The 21990-nt window shown below is 40.6% G+C and overlaps 2 protein-coding genes across 2 annotated transcripts in view; both read right to left on the bottom strand.

The window, feature by feature from the left end:
• Positions 1–1497: 1497 nt before the first annotated feature.
• On the bottom strand, positions 1498–4830 carry LOC124480272 (zinc finger BED domain-containing protein 4-like). Its single transcript, XM_047039403.1, has 3 exons — positions 4727–4830; positions 1696–2170; positions 1498–1557 (listed from the first exon to the last, which is right to left on the bottom strand). Exons 1-3 carry the CDS (start codon positions 4810–4812, stop codon positions 1498–1500), a joined length of 621 nt encoding a protein of 206 aa, XP_046895359.1. The 5' UTR covers positions 4813–4830.
• A 2377-nt stretch (positions 4831–7207) lies between these two features.
• LOC124480283 (deoxynucleoside triphosphate triphosphohydrolase SAMHD1-like) overlaps positions 7208–21990 on the bottom strand; it is a 41725-nt gene continuing 26942 nt past the window's right edge. Inside the window, exons 2-14 of the mRNA XM_047039421.1 lie at positions 15448–15608; positions 15241–15356; positions 14863–14933; positions 14235–14387; positions 13101–13201; positions 12899–13007; positions 12720–12811; positions 12367–12482; positions 12126–12259; positions 11971–12042; positions 11640–11741; positions 11377–11506; positions 7208–8066 (exon numbers count right to left, since the gene is read on the bottom strand). Coding sequence (XP_046895377.1) covers positions 8047–8066; positions 11377–11506; positions 11640–11741; positions 11971–12042; positions 12126–12259; positions 12367–12482; positions 12720–12811; positions 12899–13007; positions 13101–13201; positions 14235–14387; positions 14863–14933; positions 15241–15356; positions 15448–15608 — 1377 coding nt within the window. The 3' untranslated portion in view covers positions 7208–8046. The remainder of the gene's footprint in view (positions 8067–11376; positions 11507–11639; positions 11742–11970; positions 12043–12125; positions 12260–12366; positions 12483–12719; positions 12812–12898; positions 13008–13100; positions 13202–14234; positions 14388–14862; positions 14934–15240; positions 15357–15447; positions 15609–21990) is intronic.

Raw genomic sequence — 21990 nt, 5'->3', positions numbered from 1 at the left:
TGCTGGTACGGGGTCTAACATCTGGTTCTCTGCAGTAGTCTGGAAAGGTTGCCATAGTGCAGGGGGGCAATTATCCGGCTCAAAGGACCACTTGTGAAGTCCGTATGCGTTACACGCTGGTTTGCCCTTAGCTGACTACGGACTCCGGTAAGAGTAGCCACAACCTTCAGGTGTAGTAGAAACAGGTTTATTGATGTTTAACCTCCAGCAGGTTAAACGAGTGCAGTTGGTGCTTGCAGTAGAATAACCATACATTACGAGAAGTATTTGTACGTGTTTGTGTGGTTTCTGTAGAATAAACGAAATACAGAAAATAACATAAATATACATAATTAGCAATATGTACCAGTATACGTAAATATATGCATATCTGAACAATTAACATAATTTCATATCAATTAAGAATCATTTATAATATATGGTTCACTTTTATGCAATTAACAGAATTGCTAATGCTTTTACATTACTATACCACAAGATTAGCAACATTCTCAGCCCTTGGGCCTTCGTCACTAGTGTTACATGCGTGGACATGCATTTAGAATTGACCAAATGCTTTTGGACACTGAAATACATTCAAATAATTGAAATTGTATTTGGTCTTCTTCATTGCCTACAAATAGAAATCACAATAAGTAGCCTAGCCTATTTATATCGGCTATTCCTACAATTTACATGATTCATATGATTCCTACAATTTACATGATGTAGACTACCATCCTGAAACTGGTGTTTCAGCAAATCTATTTCAACATTGTAGGGGGTCAATATTGGCCAAACAACCAAAACTAATTCCCCTATGGTTTGAAGGAAGATGGGAAACTGAACAATGTATTAACATTAACTAGAGATGCACCGATATTGAATTTTAGGGCCGATAACAATAACCGATAATTATTGGTTTATTGTGGCCGATACCGATACAATAACCGATATTTTTTAAATAAAAATAAAGGCTACAAAAGGTTTTGACCTTTTTATTTTCTGACATGTTAACACAAGAAAGCTCATTTAAATTGTCAACGAATGCTTTGGCCTACATAGACCCACTGACAGTAGATAAGATAAAAAACAAATTCTAAGTAACTTTCACATAATGCGAATTCAAATTCAAAGCAACACACTTGATGGCTGGAGCCCTCAATACTTAACAGGATGCACTACAACACTTAACGTGTAGTAGTTTGTTTTCACAATAACAAGTCAAAGCACATAACATTCAATAACATCCAAGACTGTCGTGTGTGTGTCTGTGTCACATCAGTAGGGTAGGATAGAGGGTGTGGTGTGTTACTTGGGAGACAAGAGTGGCAGGTTTTTCTTAATTAACAATTAAAAAAGCTCTTCTGCTTTCTCGCATGCAATCCTGTTTCGCTTTTTATCCATCACATGGCCAGCAGCAGAAAACAGACGCTCGCTATCCACACTAGTAGGAGGGGCTGACAGGTATTTCCGCGCAGCTTGGGCCAGTATTGGAAAGAGACTCTTATTTATTTTCTAATATTCCAACGGGCTCTTGTCTCGTGAAAGAAGACATTCTGCGAGGTATCCTTGCAGCTATAAAAGAAATTATAAAGAACACGTTCTCTTTAATACGTCTACGAATTCACATCTACTGTTAACAACTATGGCCTACTATGTTGGTCGTAGACATATTCTCAAGTAAAAAAAAAAAAAAATTTAAACTGTTTTTACCGGACTGCCCTCCTGTTCCTGTGTCATGCAGTCGTTCTCATTCACGATCTCATCATACATTTCCATTAATGAGCTTCTTTCTCTTCGGGGCAGCTTTTCTGGTGTTTCGTAGTTTCCATCATCCAAGTTCTCCCTGCATTGGACGTTCTGTTCCACTTTCTGCCGAAGGATTTCCACAGCTGACACTTTTACGCCTGGATCGAAGTAGCGGTCCTTGTATCGTGGGTCAAGTATTGCTGAAAAGCAATACAGGGGCTCTGAACTGAGGTCATTGAAGCGCCTGTTTACCTCCTCCAGTAGTGTCTGCTTAGAACTTTTGACTCCGTGGTCTGATGATGTCTCTTTCCTCAACAGTCGTTTCAAAGCTTGTACTGAAGGGATTACTTCGGCTGTTGTGGCTGTAGCAGAGCACATGTCTCTGGTCAACTGTTCAAATGGTTCGAGCAGGGTCACCATGTTCTCCATCAGAGCCCACTGATTGTATGGAAGCAAATCGTGACCAAAATTCAAATGAAAATGCATTTCCAGAAATGCATTTTCATTTTAAGAATGTGGCTGCATTATTTGACTCATAAATCAAATTAGTATTCAATCATCCTATTTGCATTTTCATTTTCTTCTTTAAGACTGCTCATTCTTTCCCTTAATTAAAATGAAAACGAAAAAGACATTTGAAATTTAATTTTCAAAATATGCCCCAGCAAATAGATACCAAAATTCAATTTGAAATGTAAAATTTGAAAATGAAAATGCATTTCCAGAAATGCATTTTCATTTTAAGAACGTGGCTGCAAAATCGTGACCACAATTCAAATTCAAATGCATTTCCAGAATTGCATTTTCATTTTCAAGAACGTGGCTGCAAAATCGTGACCACAATTCAAATTAAAATGCATTTCCAGAAATGCATTTTCATTTTAAGAACGTGGCTGCAAAATCGTGACCACAATTCAAATTCAAATGTATTTCCAGAAATGCATTTTCATTTTAAGAATGTGGCTGCATTATTTGACTCATAAATCAAATTAGTACTGATTAGTACTGAGCGGACATTGCATTTTCATTTTCATGTTCTGCCCGCAAAGAACTGCCCATAATTCGAAAACGAAAATGCATTCTGAGCGGCGCAGTAGAGTGACGTCAGTAGCCGTTCTTCTTCAGCTCCCTGCTGACCGAGCTACCCATCTTGTTCGGTAGGGGGCGGTGTGCACATACGCATTGCATTACATGGCAAATGTGCCGGGAAATTGATTGAATTGCCGGGTCTTTAGAGGACGCATCACAGATCATGGCGCTCCCTCAAATTGTGCAGACACTGATGGAATTAGCTGAGCTGGTAGAAACTAATAATATATCTGAGTCTGATGCCCGTGACCGAGTAGAACAAGTCACAGAGAGCTTGGCTGCATACTCTGCCGTCACAGACGTACACATTAATGAGGTTGCCATAGTAAACCTCTCTTCAGTCCTGGAACGGCTGGATGCTGTGGTGGAGCCTCAAATGGGACGGGGACGACCAACCATCCACATCCCGTTCGAGTCCATCGAAAACTATTTATTAAATGGTTTAAAAATAAAGGACATAGCGGAGCTGTTGTCGGCCACCAGACCATCCGTCGGAGGATCCAAAGCAACGGATTTATGGAGCTAGAAAGCTGACAAAAGTATCTGAATTTGAATATGAAAGATCTGAAATATTTGTGTGTCGAATTTCATAAAACTGAAATATATTGCTGTTGAATATATAATATCTGAATTATTTGTATGCCAAATTTAATACAACTGAATTATTTTGATCCAAAAATAAAACATTCTAAAATTCAGATTGCAGGAATTCAGATTCTTGAAATTCAGATTGCGGAAATTCAAATTCAGATTGCGGAAATTCAGATTTTGTCTGAACCAGGCCAAAGGTGAAACAGCTTGCTTTCACAGGAAAAAGTAGACCATTTAATAAATAGTTTTCAATGGACTCGAACGGGATGTGGATGGTTGGTCGTCCCCGTCCCATTTGAGGCTCCACCACAGCATCCAGCCGTTCCAGGACTGAAGAGAGGTTTACTATGGCAACCTCATTAATGTGTACGTCTGTGACGGCAGAGTATGCAGCCAAGCTCTCTGTGACTTGTTCTACTCGGTCACGGGCATCAGACTCAGATATATTATTAGTTTCTACCAGCTCAGCTAATTCCATCAGTGTCTGCACAATTTGAGGGAGCGCCATGATCTGTGATGCGTCCTCTAAAGACCCGGCAATTCAATCAATTTCCCGGCACATTTGCCATGTAATGCAATGCGTATGTGCACACCGCCCCCTACCGAACAAGATGGGTAGCTCGGTCAGCAGGGAGCTGAAGAAGAACGGCTACTGACGTCACTCTACTGCGCCGCTCAGAATGCATTTTCGTTTTCGAATTATGGGCAGTTCTTTGCGGGCAGAACATGAAAATGAAAATGCAATGTCCGCTCAGTACTAATCAGTACTAATTTGATTTATGAGTCAAATAATGCAGCCACATTCTTAAAATGAAAATGCATTTCTGGAAATACATTTGAATTTGAATTGTGGTCACGATTTTGCAGCCACGTTCTTAAAATGAAAATGCATTTCTGGAAATGCATTTGAATTTGAATTGTGGTCACGATTTTGCAGCCACGTTCTTGAAAATGAAAATGCAATTCTGGAAATGCATTTGAATTTGAATTGTGGTCACGATTTTGCAGCCACGTTCTTAAAATGAAAATGCATTTCTGGAAATGCATTTTCATTTTCAAATTTTACATTTCAAATTGAATTTTGGTATCTATTTGCTGGGGCATATTTTGAAAATTAAATTTCAAATGTCTTTTTCGTTTTCATTTTAATTAAGGGAAAGAATGAGCAGTCTTAAAGAAGAAAATGAAAATGCAAATAGGATGATTGAATACTAATTTGATTTATGAGTCAAATAATGCAGCCACATTCTTAAAATGAAAATGCATTTCTGGAAATGCATTTTCATTTGAATTTTGGTCACGATTTGCTTCCATATGATTGAGGGTCAGAGATGCGGGCAGCTCGTGATCGACTCCATATGCCGCTATTGCCCGTTTCTGTTCGATCAAAGACTGCAACATATAAAACGTGCTGTTCCAGCGGGTATGTTGAGAAAGTTAAATCATTTGTCAAAGATAGCCCCCTATTGTATTAAGTCCACCACTTTATCTCCTGTAATATTATCGACAGCTGGGGTTAAATGTTCAATGTATGGACTATTGCATTCAAACAGTAAATGCATTGACTCGGCAGCAATTGTCTCCCATGCCAATTGTAGCTATAGGCTACGCTGCTACAGCCGTGTTGCTTTTTTCTGGAATATGTGCTCAGATTGACCATGAACACGAAATAAAACTTATATCTAAAGTGTGGTGAAGTATGACAATGTTTTTTGTCGTCGGTTGCCATGGTGAATCCTAGTATCGGAGCTAGATGTTGGCTTTTGGTAGTATTCATGCACGCGCAAAACTCAGAGTTGCCGTACTCCGAGTTGAGAACTTTACAAATTAATATCAGCTTTTCTGGAACCGAATTTTCGGAGTTTCCAATGTTAGAGTAACTCAACTCAGAGTTCAGGGTTAATCTCAGAGTTTGTTAAACCCGCTACCTGGAATACCCCCCTGATCAACGTCGAAGACAGGTTAGAACAAATCGATGTAACATATGCGAGAAATGACTAGTTATAACAGCTAGTGCTAGTGAACATTAACATGAGGATAGTAATGCTAGCAATAACACGAAACCATATAGCGTTACTTACATTGGCAGTAACGCACACGGCAACACAACATTAACTTTATGCTAGCATGATATTTTGAAAGCACGTCCACTCGTGTTAGCAGCTGGTATAAAAAGGAAATGGAAAGTTTGTGCGCGTGCGCAAGACCTCAGCCCTAACAGTGACGTGCGAGTTTTCCACAGAAGCCGTAGAGAGTTCTGCCTAGCCAAGTTCTGCCAGACCTGTCAGTTTTTCTACCATTCCTGTAAGGGAGGTGTTTGTCAGGTGATTGGCCGCCAGTCGATGGGGTGAGGATATCCTCATCCTATTAGATTTTAGAAGAAGTCTTTGGGCAGTCAGGTGGGCAGTCCAAGGGTCTGATGATGTCCCAGGGAGTAGACCTAAAGGTCAGGTGATGTCCCAGTAGCAAAAGGATACATCCTTCTCCGAGCAAAGGGATACATCCTCCACCGCCTAAAACCGGTTCTGTTACATCCTGCACCGCCTAAAACCGGTTCTGTCTCGTCCTCGAGACCCACAGAGGAGTGAGACCTCATGTATCTTTTATCTCCTGGTGTCGACTCTCCTGGTGTCGACTCTCCAGAGTTGTGAGGCCCATTGTACCCTCTCCTTGTCCCATGGTACGGTCATGGTGGGTTCATGGTGCGGTCATGGTCTGGTCATGGTGCGGTCATGGTTTGGTCTGGTCATGGTCCAGTCATGGTCTGGTCATAGTCCGGTCATGGTCCGGTCCTCTCGCCCCCCTGTCACTATGCTGACTTATTGCATTCTTCTTCTCACGAAAAGATACATTCACTTGAGAATGACCCTTTTCTCACTCTCTCAGACACTGTCATATTCTGCTGCATACGTTTGGAATATATGTGCATTATTATCATTACTTATTTTATCTGAAAGCATTGATTATATCTGGAATATTCAGAATATTTATGTTCAGCATTGCCATTACACATTTTGGTATATCTGAAGCATTGATTTTCTTTTTATGTAACAGACATGATAGAACATATTAAATATATTGGGGGTGGGGGGGGGTTAGATGGCTGAGTGGTTAGGGAATCGGGCTATTAATCAGAAGTTTGCCCGTTTGATTCCTGGCCGTGCAAAATGACGTTGTGTCCTTGGGTAAGGCACTTCACCCTACTTGCCTCGGGGGAATGTCCGTGTAATTACTGTATGTTGCTCTGGATAAGAGCGTCTGCTAAATGACTAAATGTAAATGTAATGTAAATGTTAATAGCAGCATAGATTTCATTTCTCCACACTAACCACAGGTTACCTCACATTAGAGGCCAATAGCCTGTGAATGCATGCCATTATTTGAATCTATGAAATAGAAAACATTTTAAACATTGGCAACACTTCATATCAACTACAATGTAACTACATAGCAAGATCCTTTCTAAAACATTGTTGGTACATAGGAATTGCTATAAAATTCAATGTAATGAAGTGTTGGCAGTATGTGTTATTGAGGTGAAAGAAGACAGGATGTGGGAGGGGTGGGAGGGGGAATGGGATGTTGTAAAGGGGCAGTTGAAGGTTGTGTCACAAGACGTTATTCCCCACTTACCCCTGGTTATCACCAGGTGTGCTATTTTCAATTGTTTCCTGTTGGTAGCTGACCAAAGGGTTTCCTGCTCTCGTACATAATGTTTGTTCGTGCCATGTCATTGTTGGGGCTCAAGAACTGGAATATCCACAATTGTTGTAGTTGAAAACCAAAAATGTATTTTTAATATTTTATTCAGTTGTGTTCCAGATTAATAGACAGGTACAGAAAACATGAACAAATGTGGAAATTAATCAGGATCCCAAGAACTAATCTGAAGAAAAGCTTTTAGCACTCAGGAAGCCACACTTGGGCCTCTTGGCCACTATCTCGTCCTGTAGAAGGAGACAAACTTAAACTAAACACTAAAATGACACGCAGGGTAAACAGTCATTGGAATAACATATTGAAAGGCTCAGCCCACTACCACATCCATTAAAATATTTGAATAGTCAATGTTAAATATGTAGGCTACGATTATGTTAACTTGGTTTCAAATCCCATACAGAATCAACATGTCTTCAACACCCAAAAAACACCCAAATAAAGAAACATTTTTGATGTTTGCATTCCAATTAATTTGAATCTAACAATAAACCATTCTTAAATATTGAGGTTTTCCTTACATAAAAATCATCTTAACTATATTAGAGATGACAACTCAGAGTGATTGGAGAAAAGGCAGAAAGTGAATAAAATGTTTGAACAGGGCTGACTCAGTGATTTTTTTTTTTTGCATCTTAATAATTTTGTCATCATCTCTATTAAAACAAATCCAATCCGTTTTGTCACCCAACCATGTACACAAGTGCACCAGTGGGTGAAAGTCTTGGGTGCAGTTCCAAGAAGCATAGCAGTTTAACAATAAGACAAGTTACACATCCGTTACACAACACAATGCACATAGAGACACATACTAAATATCACTGTGCTTCATCATTTGAGAAGAGAGCTCTCTGGAGAAAACGCTCAGACTTTCTTTATTCCTTGGTTCTCCTGATCTTCTGTTCTGGCCCTCACTCATTATGGGGTTCCACCTAGGGCTGAAAAGTGGGTCATGTTAATGAATATGAAACCATGGTAGGCTACCAAGCATTCTAGCTAGCTACAGTACCTACCTAACAATCTCATTGTTTGTTTGTGTTACTAACTTCATACATTTGGCCAATATGCCAACATTTCTACAGTGGTCTGAGGTCCAAGTACCACTGCTATCACAGCTTGAGAACCACCGTCTTACAGGAAAGTCTCTGCATTTGAGTAAAGGGTATTGTAAAAATGCTTTATATTAGTCTGCAAGAAAACATACAGTGTATCTTGTGTTGACTTCACTGTAAAGTCTTGCCATTTCCACGCCATATATCCAAACATTCTGAAAGTTGTAATGCCTCTTCACATTAGCAACAAAAAATTAGAACCTATTTGCAGGGCTATTTGTCTCCCCCCCCCCCCCCCCCCCCCCCCCCCCCCCCCCCCCCCCCAGAATTATTATGTCTACTATAATAGATTTATGTGTGGAGTTCAAAATGGGGATAAACTACTGAATGTAACTTGTCATTAACCAGTGGGGCCCGTTCTCCGTACGTCGCTTATTACATACAAGATCAAATGACACATCCAAGATGACAGCATCTTGCTAATCATGGTCTGGCTAATTCGGTTCTTTGAACACCCATGTTGTTTATAATTAGTATAGCTGGATTGAGGTATGCGTCTAAAAGAGGGTATGTATCGATAGTAGAAGAAACCTTGATCAGCAACGCTGCTATTGGCTGCACACATATGGCCAAAATAAGCGCCCTGTTTTTTTCCGCAACAGAGCCAACAGCGCAACAGCTTTCTCGACGGTTACTCCGAATTTGAAGATTTAATCAGAACGCCAGGGAACACTAGCCTGGCTGCCAGCCCAACTTCTCCCCGCCCAAAAAGAAATTTGGTCGGGAAGTTGGGTCTGGAGGGTCTCGTATTGGGGACCAACTACAGAAAACCAGAATCTGGGCGAACCAATTAAATTGCCAGGGCGGGCTTTATACAATGATGGACAGATGATCAACAGTAACGTAATCACCCACGTCACAAAAGAGCGCTTAAGTTGAATTCGTTTTGAACAAACATGGCTACCGCTGGAGATCTGGGATGTTATGATACTGCCATCGAGTCTGTTTTAGAAGACATCGACAGCGCATTAATTTTAAAAAAGGAACAGAGAGACGCAATCAAGGCATTTGTCGATGGAAAATATGTTTTTGCCGTCCTTCCTACGGGATTCGGTAAAAGTTTAATTTATCAGCTGGCCCCGATGGAGTTGTAATCCTAAACGGAGAACTTCGTATATGCATTGCCCTTTATTGTTTCGCTCAAAAAGGTTGACCGTGTGAACAAGTACTCTCCCTACCCTTAAATTAATTTTACAACACCAGCAAAAATAGTTTGTATTCATTCTTCAAGCATACTTCAAGTCTGCTTGTAGTTTAGTTCTGTTGACAACAACTATGCGGTGCTTAACGTCACATACTCTGTTGCTCTGATTGGTTGTAGGTCTATCCAATTGAGCGAAGAGGCATTTGTTTTCCAGGCTCGTTTGAAACACGCCCTGTAGTCAAAGCCCAACGGAGAGTTCTCAGACTCATATTCTGACTAGAATTATGAGTATGACAACGTCAGGCTAAGGGAACACCTCAAAGTCTGCAAAATCCAAGAAAAGAAGTCTGGCCAAAAGTAGCCGACCAAATTAAATGTAGAGTACTGACCACGCGTTTTATCGCTTGTTACAATAAGCTAGGCCTATGTTTTTTTCCATACTTTTATATTTTCATTTATCATATTTAAATCATATGATGTGGTTTCAACAAATGTATTATGTAAATGACACCCTCACAAAAAAACGATAGGCTATCCTCTCAAAAAGTATAGGCTAGCATATCGCGCTGTGCTTAAGGAGCCTAGCTAGGCCTATATATCACGCAATGAGCAATTAATTCGGTTTCATGTTAAATTCTGCTCATTATTCTTGCCCCTTCTGCAACAGTTTCCTGTAGTAAAAACGGACAAGATATATCCAGAGAATGTCTAATATGGGAAGAAATGCCACTCGAAAAACTTCCGGGTTCTGAACTGGTTGCATCAGAGAATGTCTAATAAACCCTTAACAGGCTCTGGTTGCATTCCATATGGTTTCCATATGGAGGTCATTCTGCACTCGACATGTCATGACATGTCTGTGACTTCCTGTATCACCTCTGCTATGGTAAAGCCTCAATCTAATCGTGTTTACATAAAATAAACCTGCTCCCGAGCAGGTTTAAGCTTACGGACCTGTTGCTATGACAAGAAGTCCAGGATGAGCTTCGAAGAACTGAACAATCCAAGATAATGACAAATCGTCAACAATCAAATCCAACTAACTGAGTTAGCGACGCACGGAGAACGGGCCCGTGAATTTGTTGTCAATCAGTACACCAGTGTCATGACTGTCTTTCTGTCCCCCTCCCCATGGGTGTGTCTGTGTTTGTCAGTCAGATTCCCTGTGAGGGTTACAGCTCGTTTTGTCTTCGATCATTACCACCACCTGTCTTGTGTTACCCTGCTGATTACCCTGTCTATTTAATGCCCCTTCTGTGTGCAGGTCCCTGTCAGATCGTCTCATGTTGCTGTTATGTTTTAGTTTCGGTTTCGCCCTGTTCGGTTTTCCAATAAAACCTTTGTTTGTATTCAACTGCCTCTGACTCCTTGGAACGCTACCTGACAACCAGGGGAATAAATATCTAGCGATAGGGTGTTCGCCAACAGCAGATACTGTATATTCCAAAATAGCAAAGATATTTGCATTTAACTGAAATGACAAGTTGTGGACATCTTTTGTGTGTGCACGATGCAATGTCACATTCACCATCACATACAGGACTTCATATCTGAAACACCTACAAAGGACACTGCCATTTACCACCATGTTAAGTTCAATCATGTGGATTGCCATGACAATAAAGGAAAAGCAATAATTAAGATACATACAGCCACGTAGGCCACACACCTGAGAAGGGTATAAATGAGATGTACTTTTATAAATCACAAGTGCATTTCATTTGAGGCTTAATAGCTAGAACTGTGCTTTTTTGATTAGGTCTTTTGGCAAAACCCAGGCACATCTATGACTGGGAACTTTTTTCTGTTTTGTTTGGGTCATTGCAGCATGCACAAATAATCTGCTTCTTGTTTGCTAGGCTTTGTTTCATAAACTATTCTGAAACTTCATAGACAGTTTTCTGTGGAGTAATTATGAGGGACTTTATGTATTGAAATATGTGCAGTATAAAATAAAGTACTTTCGTTTGACTAATTTACAGATTCACTTACGTATGTCTGGTTCGTGGAAGTTTCTGCGCAAGTCATCCTCAATGACAACCATAGTCTTTTTATCAATCTCCTTCTTATAGTAGATCCTGATCTGATGCTGGGAAAAGTTCTTCTCTCTGAGGTATAACACCTGGTAGAGGTTACAGTTGGTTTGAACATGTCTTTCAGTAGTGCCACACTTGTGTTCCAGTTCATTCAATACTGTACATCTAACCATACAAGTGAGTGGTAGGAGGTTCTATTGACATCAGCATGGGTCTGACCTGTTCTCTGGTGATTGGGACAACTTCTGTTGGTTTGTCCTTCTTGTAGAAGCAGACATTTTTAATGGGGTCATACCTCTTCTTATAGCCCATTGTGATGACCTGAGGCAGTTTTAAACAGGTAAAATCATAGGCTGAGTGATAAAAGACCCAGGTTCTCAGACCTAGAATACTTGAACATATATTCTTCATATCTCAAGGTAAAACATGACATCCCAAGTTATGTTAAGGAACTATATAACTTAATAAGTTAACATTCCACCCACAAAGACATGTAGAGCAGTATACGTCTTCAAATCTTTTTAAAAAGGGCCAAAGTCTGGACACTTACGCTGAGTACAAAGTCATTTGCATCCAGGTTCATGCGTCTTGCCACGTCACGTGCCCAGTCCTCGACCTCGACCTGGAAATGAGACATTGCTACTCCTCTGGCTTGAAATAAATGATGACCATACTGAACCCATTACCTTTATACCCCAAACACACCGGTGTGTGCAAGTCCTTCGTCTGAATGTCGGCAACACACTTGTAGAGACGTCGGCGGGTGATTCTCTTTAGAATCTCTCTTGCCTCAGCCAGCTCAGGAGAGGAGGAGTAGAGGATCTGCTCAAACACATGGTCTACATGAGGAGAGAGGAGGAAAAAGAGAGACAGGTTTTGGTGTACCTCTTTTGTTATCCCCGGCTCTTTTGAGAAAATGCAACAAGAGTATGAGGCTAATCTGAACCTGTGAGTTTAGAGTAGGCCTCCATGTCATATATGGCCTCTGACATTTTGAACATTTGCCCCCCAGAGCCTTCAATGTTGATGTGTTCATTTGCTTTGACAAGGGCGTCTGCAATCCTGCAATGCCAAAGCAAATTGATGGTGACAAGAAAACATTTGCATTACAATGTAGCAATTACATCTAAGAGTGAACTTTTATTTGACCTCTTTTACAGCATTTTGTTTAACCATGGTTGTATTTAACCATGCTCTATAAATATTGATTGATTGAACGGTGGTTTCCACCATCTCTATATTTATACATTTGACTTCCCACAAGAAGCTGTATGTGAGCCCCTGCTGTACAATACTCACATGAGCTCAATGAGATTGACCACTCTGTGCTGATAGGCTCGTCTGTAGAGGCTGAATCTGGTGTTGATCATTTCATACAGGTTGAACACTTCCTATTGAGAGAGACACATCAGTACAGTGAACCTTTAGAAGTCATACCCTATTTGAAGATAAGGGGTTTGCCTGGCTACAAGTAGCACCTTGTCTCTGGTACAGATCTGATAGTTCTTGTCCATCTTACAGGCTCGGGCAAATTTGATAAAGCGGTCATGGTCAAAGTTAGTCTGAAGACCTAGGTAGTAGGAGTCCCTGTGTGTTTGACAGAAGACAATTGATAAGAATATGTTTAGGAATACAATTTCAGAGACCTTTGACAACCAAGTGATTGAAAGCATGACATACCTGGCAAAGTAGTCCCATTTATTAACATCAAAACCGTTTCTCTGGTTGGCTATGATTTCGTACAGGAAGGACTTCTCCTCTGTTCTGCCTTTGTAAGTCCACTGGAAAAAATACAATGAAATGAATGAATGAAAACAATGCTCATTGACCTCTTGAGACTAATTATTGGCCAATTAGGCTGACAGTGTATCTAGCAAAGTAGCTAGCTGATAGCCTACACTTGTTTAATTTCTTTTAAATCTTTTGCCTCTTCCGGCGTTGTGTTTCACTCTAATTTGAATAAAGTGAGCAATAGATTTGTTCACAGATCTATTTAGAGGTCACTCATTTATGAAAGTTATATCCACATAATAGAACTTAGCTATGTTTTGCGTATCCTTGTCTTGCCTTGGTTTTCTCCCTCACTATTGAGGACTTAGTAAGATTCCACTTCAGAATACCCTAAATCAATTAACAGTATAAAGAGAGAGCCCACGAAGAAGCAGGAGAATCGGTTTAAAAGCTGCTGTGCAGCTTTTATGTTTGCTCCTCCCATGTTGGATGAACTATCAATGTCCTCAGGAGAATGATGTCTTCCCCTCTTCCATGTTGTGGAAACTATCAGTGGTTCTCACAATACTACAGGTATGGTTATGTTAAGTTAGGGCCCTAAAACAGAGGGACATTTTTTGAAGATTGAAAATGGCAAGTTATTAAAACCTCAATATCATCTAAAACAACAAAAGCAAATGTTTGTAAAATGCTGATATTTCCTGTTTTATACAGCTAAAACAGCCTGGGGTCAAAATGACCAATGTGTCAAGGACTTTGAAAACATATCATCATGTTAATATTGTTTATAGGCGTTAAACATGTAATTGGATCAAACTGATCCCATTCAACTATTAGCCATTCAACCATGTTTTGGCTCATGTTAACTTGTATAATTAACAAGCCTCTGTATTCCTGGATAGGAACCTTGTGGTCGAGAGGGGAAGAAGGGAGTAGTAGGAGAAGAGAGAGACACCCCCGTTTATAAAAGCTTTTCACTTAAAATCACTAAATATTTACCAGTTTGGACAGGACGTGTATTATCATCATAATAATCATTCAAGTGTTCCTATTTTTGACTAAATGTATTGTAACAAAACTGACTGCTGTCCCAGGGGTTTTGTCAATCGGTCCAGCAATTTGTTCCCTGATGAAGTCCAGGTCTTCAGGCAGGACCAGACCATGCTGCTCCATCACATTCCTCAATTCATTTTGGTCGACAAGGTGGTCAAACATGGCCACGGATGCATCCTCGAGCTGAAGAAAAGAGGATTCTGGTTAACAACGTGGAAACATATGCACATACACACGTCTTCCCAACATACATTTGTAAAGACAAATGTATTTTTGTATTCAGTCCTTCACCAGACAACCAAAATACAGAGGAACCAAAGCAGAATGGTTTCCTGCACCTGAACAGTTTAGCATTATGGGGCTGGATCCCTGTCCTAACTTGAAATGGGTCACATTTTGTTGTTGTGAATGCAAATATATCCGCCCTAAAATAACCATGCAGAAATCATTAAACCAATTTTATAGAAGAGCATATATTTGCAATTGCTTCAGTCATTATGAAACATCAGGGAATCACTGGCTTTAAAAACCCATTCAGTTGACAACAACAGGACACACACAAATAAAGCCAGTGCATTCCCATAAATGTTTGCCCGTGTCTAATAATAAATATTGATTTGGGGTTTTGATGGAGAAAGGGAGACAGAACAGTTTTTACCTTCCATGTACTTCCAACAATGACTTTGGGGATAAACATCTTATCAAACAAATGGGAGAAAGGGCCATGTCCTGGTAATACAAATATATGTTGGGGGAATAGAGAGAGAGATTGTTAACTCAAGATGGAAAGCATGAGTGTATTTGTATTTGTGTGTGAAAGGCGAATAGATATATCTTGAGAAACAACATGAGCTTACTCACAGGTGAGCCCAAAACGTATTCAAGTCAGAAAGAGTCTTGTATGACCCAGTGGGAAAGAGAGTGAGTGAAAACAACATATCATCTTCACCACTTTCTGCCACACCTTGAAATGGAACTCTGCAGTTCAGTTCATAGTGAGTACCGGTACACAAGGTTAAGTGTGTGTTTTCCTCACCCAGGTTGAGGCAGAGGCCAGCGATCTGCACACAGAGGAAGTCTCTGCAAGTGATTTCAAGTTCTGGCTGATGCTCTTTCAGCTCCTTGACCAGTCTACCAGCCAGGTGACTCACTCTAGACCGACACACACACAACCAGTTAGCAGTAAGCACAAAACAAGACCTAAATCATCCAGTACCATCACCAAATCATTTGAATGTCCTACCCTATGGAGTGTTCAAAGCGGGTGTGGGACGCCCCAGGATAGACGTAGCAGACCCCTCCAAGTTGCTTGATGTAGCGAAGTCTCTGGAACTGGGGTGTGTCAACGATGCAGACCAGCAAAGGGTGCATTGGCACAATCCCATGTATGGGATCGTTGAACACCTGAAAGAGCTAGTGTTTTATTCATCCAACGTCAATTGTGGTGGTGGAATAATAACACGCGTTTGAACAACTCTGTAAACAACACTGTGCTGGGAACCCCTCTCATTCGTTCTTCAAATGTCCCTCTGTGATTGGCTTGTCAAACCTCAATCGTTGTCACAGCGCGCATGTCCTCGTCCAATCAGTTATCTGTCCGTCTCCCTTTCAGGCTTCAACTGTCTTCCGTTCGTAAGTCGACTTGTCACCCAAACCGTGTTTTTTCTATTCTACCGTCGGCTGTACTGCGTGAACGGTAACTTTCGTTTTCGCTGCTGTTCTTATATTTACATGTATCTTTGTTGCTGTTTTGATCGGCTTTACTCGATATAGTGATTTTTGTTTCGTTTGGTTCATCACCCAGTGACGACAGTATGGGTAAGCTGCCCATGGTTGCCATGACGTTACACCATATCTGTTACACTTCAGGTTAGGAACGAGTGCTACGTGTATTTTAGATTAGGGCTGTTTTTGGTTGCGTGGTTAGGAATTCTTTTGATAAATTAGTCCTACTTTTCTTTGGCACCGTTCGTATTTCCATTGTTCTCTGGAGTGTTTTTGTAAAATAAACAAATGTAACCTATTATTTTAAATTCGGTGTTTGCGGTTTACGTTATGGCTCCCTACACCTAGACGTAAACGAGTTCTACCCGGGGTCTTAACACCTGAGTAGGCCTATAGCATGAGCCATATCGTGTGCTGGCTGTATTGCAGTGTTCAATGTAAACACCATTCATTTTACATTGTGTACAGATTAAAATCTAAATTTGAATTACATTTATTCAACATTATTTTAAACGTTATTTTGACAGGGGGTCATACTGAGACCAAGGTCTCTATCGAGGCTACGTTCATATTGAAAGACAATGGCTGTGGGTTTATATAAACTTTTATATTGGGGTTAAAACGACTCTGGTTGGTTTCACCATAGATTACCTAACACAAATAATATTTACTTGAAATTACTGAAAACTAAATGATACCAGAATCAAATAATGATTGGTAAGCTTTTAAGTATCGATTTGGAATGTACTTAGTATAAAAGCTACAATTTGTATTAAAGTAAAGTAGGCTACAGATTTTCGTTTAAAACACTGTGACTTTGCTAAAATAATATAATAATCAGTCATTATTTTTTTCATATCACGTTGATTACATATCTAGGTAATGTTTTAAGAAGAACATATTTATAATTTTGCTCTGATGGTTGTTATTACAGTGGTAAGTATTATTGTCTGTATTCAATTTAACATACAAGGTAGGCATTGAATGATATGCTGGCAGGATGAGGGTTAAGCATTTATACTGAGGACAAAATCCAGTGGCATTTGGAATCGGCGACCCGCAATGACTTGTATTCTAAAATCTTTTAATAGAGCTGAACATTGTTCCCACCAAAACCTGTTAGTGATAAACTCAATGTTGATGAGAAAGGGTCCGTGGTTGGGTTGGTTGTACAGGTGATGGTCTCAGTATAAAACATGGTCAGGTTGGTTGTACAGATGATGGTCTCAGTATAAAACATGGTCAGGTTGGTTGATGATGGTCTTGGTATAAAAGTGGACCAGTGTTCTCCAGCTACTACTTCTCTTTGCTCTCTTCTTTATTCTGTTTCTTTCTCCCTCCACTTTACATTTATCTAGGCAAAGTAAGATTTAAAACCTTTATTTTCAACATGTTTGCCTTCAATACAAATCATTTGCAATGTTATTAAATGTAAATTTCCTTGACCATTCTTGCTCTGATTTAACCAATGGAGTCAAATACCTGCAAATTCAGCATATTTGGTGATATACTCTCCAATCTAACTCTCTCCCATCAGATCAAGGGGCAGGGGCGTCAATAGACCCTTTTTACTGGAGTACGAGCCCCAGTATAAATCTTCTGTATCCCAGTAAAATCTAAAGTTTGAGTTTTAACAATTTACTTTATTAGTCAATAATTTAGATTGATAATCCTGGAAAAAATAAATGCAGTATCCCAATCAACCCTTGTAAATGTGTTTAACCGAAAACACAAACCGATGCACGCAGAATTCCATGTCAGCGCGCTCTTCTGAGCTTGCCAAATAGCCACTGCAGCACGCACACAGAAGTACACAAGTCAGAATTGAGGTAGGCTAAGAAAACATTACAAAACCAAAGATAGTTTCTAAAAGATAGGCCTACCGATCATCTTATTTTGACTAAAACATAAAAACAATATTACATGAAGCTCAAAAAAACTCAAATTAATGCAAATAAATGTTAAAATGTCACATTAACTATTGATGTCCCAGCCAAAGCTGATATCAAACTTGTGTGCCTGAACTATATAGTGGGTTAGGCAAGGGGAGTTTATATAGCCTAGTCTAACAACGCCTCTGTCAAGGAGCTTAGTTTTGGTTGTTTGGCCAATATAAAAACTTCTACAATATCAGTGAAAATCATTTGTAGCCTCCTGTGTGCCACCGTTTACCTACCTGCAGATTCTGACTTTAAAGACAAAGATTGTTTCCCTCTAATCAATCTTATTCCTTTGTCTCGTTTATTTCCATCACCACCCTCTAATTTCAAAATCACATCCAGACAGCCTCTAATTCATCTTTCTGTTGCTATTGAAACAAACTTCACATAGACCTATAGGGTTTTCCACATATCATTTTGCACAGCATTTTTACCTATTCATAAAAAAAAATACTAAAACATAATCATTGCATAAGACTCCTCAACACAATATATTGGATTGGTTTGTTTACGCTAAAACTGTCAAGTTCCTCTGAAGAAAGAAGGCTATATTTACCTTTCCCTGCACATTGAACTGGCAGGCATTCTTCTTCTGCTTGTCCGGACCCTGGTCAGTCGGAGTTGAGCATTTGGAGCAACTCATTTTGGGGAATGAAATAAACGGTACTAGTGAACTGATGTGGTGAGGTAACTGAATTGAATTTTCAAGACAAACGCCAGGTAGAGATGTAAGTGTGCTTTTATGCAGTAATGAGGAGGACACTCCCATCTGCAGATGATCATTAGACAACACCTCCGAATGTCTTTGAATACCATTTTAAGTAATCCATAAATATTACATTGTTTACTGTTCTTTTACTACATGCTACAAACATAACCTAATACATTTATTTCAAGAATGGTTACAATGTATTGCAATGTCATTAATAGTAGGCCATGGATTAAAGAAACGTTATTTTCCATTGGCCTAAACAAGACAGGATGGGGCAGAACGGGCACAGGAGACGGTGGAGAGGCCGTGCACAACCTAAGAGGCGGCTGCCAGGACTCCTTTTGGCCGGGGTGGCGCCTGGGAGCGCGGACGAGGGGGAGCTTGGGAGTGCGGACACGGGCGGGGAAGGTGGCAGCCAGAAGTCTCGGCAGGGACAGCCTCAGTCGTCTTCATACTTGAACCGGCGGCAGGGGAACAGGACAGGAAGGAGGCAGGGGCACAGGACAGGAAAGAGGCAGGGGCACAGGGCAGGTCTGTTTTGACGTAATCTTTCATTGCCCAAGTACGGTTCCATTCCAAAGAACAAAAGTCACCAAGAACGCCAATAATACCCTGAAATGTTCTTGACCCGCCCCTTTTATCGAGGATGCATCGGATGGCGACTTGGTCAGCGAGAACGCATCTGATTTCCCAGAAGTCATTGCAAGAACGTTGTTCTCTGTCCTCTCGGTCTTGCAAGACCATTCTCGCCTGACGCTTGGCAAGAACGTTCTCCTGAAGAACGCAAGTACGTTTTTTAGCATTCTTCGGATTGATAAACAGCCAAAGACTGGACACAAAACAGGAACCTAAATACACAGAACCAAACAAGACACAGGTGGACACAATGACACTAACTAGAACTAAAACCACTGAACGAGACACAGGTGGAGACAATGACAGACACAGGGAAACACTAGGGCAGGGCAAAACCAAAAAACGGGGGCACGGCTGTGGCCGTGACAGTGAGGGTTCTTCCTTTTTTGTTCTTCTTTATTTTGTTTTTGTTTTACTTCATGTTCTAGTTTTTCACTGTCTAGTATAGTTTATATGTCTCGTGTCATTTGGTTGTATTGATTTCACCTGTTAATTGTTAGCGTGTCTATTTAAGTCAGGCCCTTCGTTTGTTTCATGTGAGGTATTGTTTGTATTAGCAACATACTGAGCATGTATATGCAGATTGATTTATGTAGTATTATAGACCTTTGCCCTGTTTCTTTGACCTTGCATTGTGCCTAGCTTGTTGGATTATTTCTGCTTTGTGGATTACCGACCTGTTTACTGTTAGGACAGGCAAAATCGTAGTCAATGTGTGGAATAAAACAAACTGTTTACTCTGCATCTGGGTCCTCCACAATGGCTACTGGACATGCTTATGTCATGTTTCCCCTGTGATGAAGATTGCATCCACTGTGGCAGCCAGCCACATCAAACGTATCCATGGTGCAGTCAAATTCACCTAAGAAAAAGCACCATGGTGATCAAATGCAAAATAAATGGAAAATGATCCAAGTCTAAACAGGGAAGGGATGCTCATCATACAGTCCCTCCTAAAACCAAGTTATACAACAAACAGAAGGAACTAGAACCTACCATGTATACGTCTTTAGGCAGTTCCTTCAGACCCAGCCCTTCAGGGAGATCAATAGTGAAAATTGTATTTATTATAGAGAAAGAGACTTTCTTTATCCTCAAACCAAGCTCATTATTATTCCTTCAGATGTTGTCAACAGCACTTTAATGGTTGCAGAAGTTCTCTAATGTATGGTTTATTATCTGCTCTTACCAGGGATGATGATAGTCTTGAGGGGTCGTACCTCCAGCCCCTGAGTAGGGTACTGGAGAGGACTGTTAGCCTCTGCTATGATAAGAAGGTCCAGAGCGCTGGAGGACCTAGAGTAGTAATGGGGACGTACAAAAGCATCAATCACACGTAACAGTTACCTTCCATCAAATTCATATGGTTCAATTTGACAATGGGTTACAAGGAATTGTGGAATTCTTTTTTCATGCGATGGAAACTGAGTGTGCTTTGTACTAGGTGTTTGTGTGTAGGCCTGCATACCATCCACTTAAATGCTGCCGTTCCTACCTTTGTCGATGATGATGTCTGTATTTTTGTTTTGGAGTAGGGGTGGGGGTCATGGGTGAATATTTCCGTGTGTACTGTTTTAATACCTCTTCTAGAAACTTTCATACTCCTGTGTCCTGCGACTCTTCACCTCTGAGTCCTGGACGGCTGGGAAGAAGTGATGTGACCACACGCGTGGAAACAGCAAGCTTGCAAACGGCAGTCGGATGCTTTCATCCCTCTCGCATACGCATGTATCCTGCTTCAGACGACTGGGTGGAGAGCACATCGGTTAATGAAAAACATCTCTTTTGGTGACTGTTGGGTAGAGAAACAGGAACACTAACGTCTTGATTTCCAGGCGAACGTGCTGCTAACCCAAGTACACCACTGTGGAGGCCACAGTGTTTAGGTTGGTGTGTCACACACTCAACACTGAACCAAAGCATGAGCAGCCAACACTGCTCGTCACTTACCTTGCCACACTTTCCTTGACATGATACGGGATATTATCATGTTCTTCCACCGGTTTATGAAGCTTCTTAAATAGAAGACTCTTGAGGCCCAGTTCTGGGTGCTCATTAACTGGGATGTCAGTGGACAAGGTCCATGAATGGAGGGCATAAATCAATACGCCAAGAGCCAGAATAGACAGCAGGGCCTTGCGGGCAGTACGCATCATGGAAATGAGCGCAGAGTACAGTGTGCAGGGAAGCTGACCAGCGCTTGGTTGGTGACTGCAACAGAGAGGGGCTGTGAGATACAAGGAACTTCCTGGGCCAACAGTCAACTCCAGCACCCCTTTCAGGAAGTGGAGGTGCACCCCATCAAGACTATCATAATCCCTTGTATCATGGGTCATGTACCATATCACATGTATTCACATTGCTTTACTGTCATTATTAATGATGTTTTGTGCTCTCAGATCATATCCTATCATCCTTATTTAGTATATTAAAATAAATAGATATTATATATATAGTATTTGCACATATTTGACTGTCAAAATGTGTTGAGACATTTGCAGAACAGGAGAAGCCACAAAACCTTTTTTTGATGCACATTTTGTGCCCTAGGCAAGGTCTGTTTGCATACTGTACTCATACAAGCACAGTATGCATAATAGTATGTACAACTGCCCTTGGTTCCAAGGACTAAAGAATACCCCGTTGTATGAGGTTGAAAAGGAAATAAGGTCTGCCTCCCTGCCTCCCTGTCCTTTGAGCTTTTGGAGGTCCTGAATTTGGTAATTTTTGTGAGTAAAAATATCTTAGTGCTTTTGATCCTGTCTGCCTCCTC

The sequence above is a fragment of the Hypomesus transpacificus genome, chromosome 18 (assembly GCF_021917145.1).
Source record: "Hypomesus transpacificus isolate Combined female chromosome 18, fHypTra1, whole genome shotgun sequence".
NCBI lineage: Eukaryota > Metazoa > Chordata > Actinopteri > Osmeriformes > Osmeridae > Hypomesus > Hypomesus transpacificus.
The sequence above is the reverse complement of the archived record's forward strand: the minus strand, read 5'-3'. Positions and strand labels throughout refer to the sequence as shown.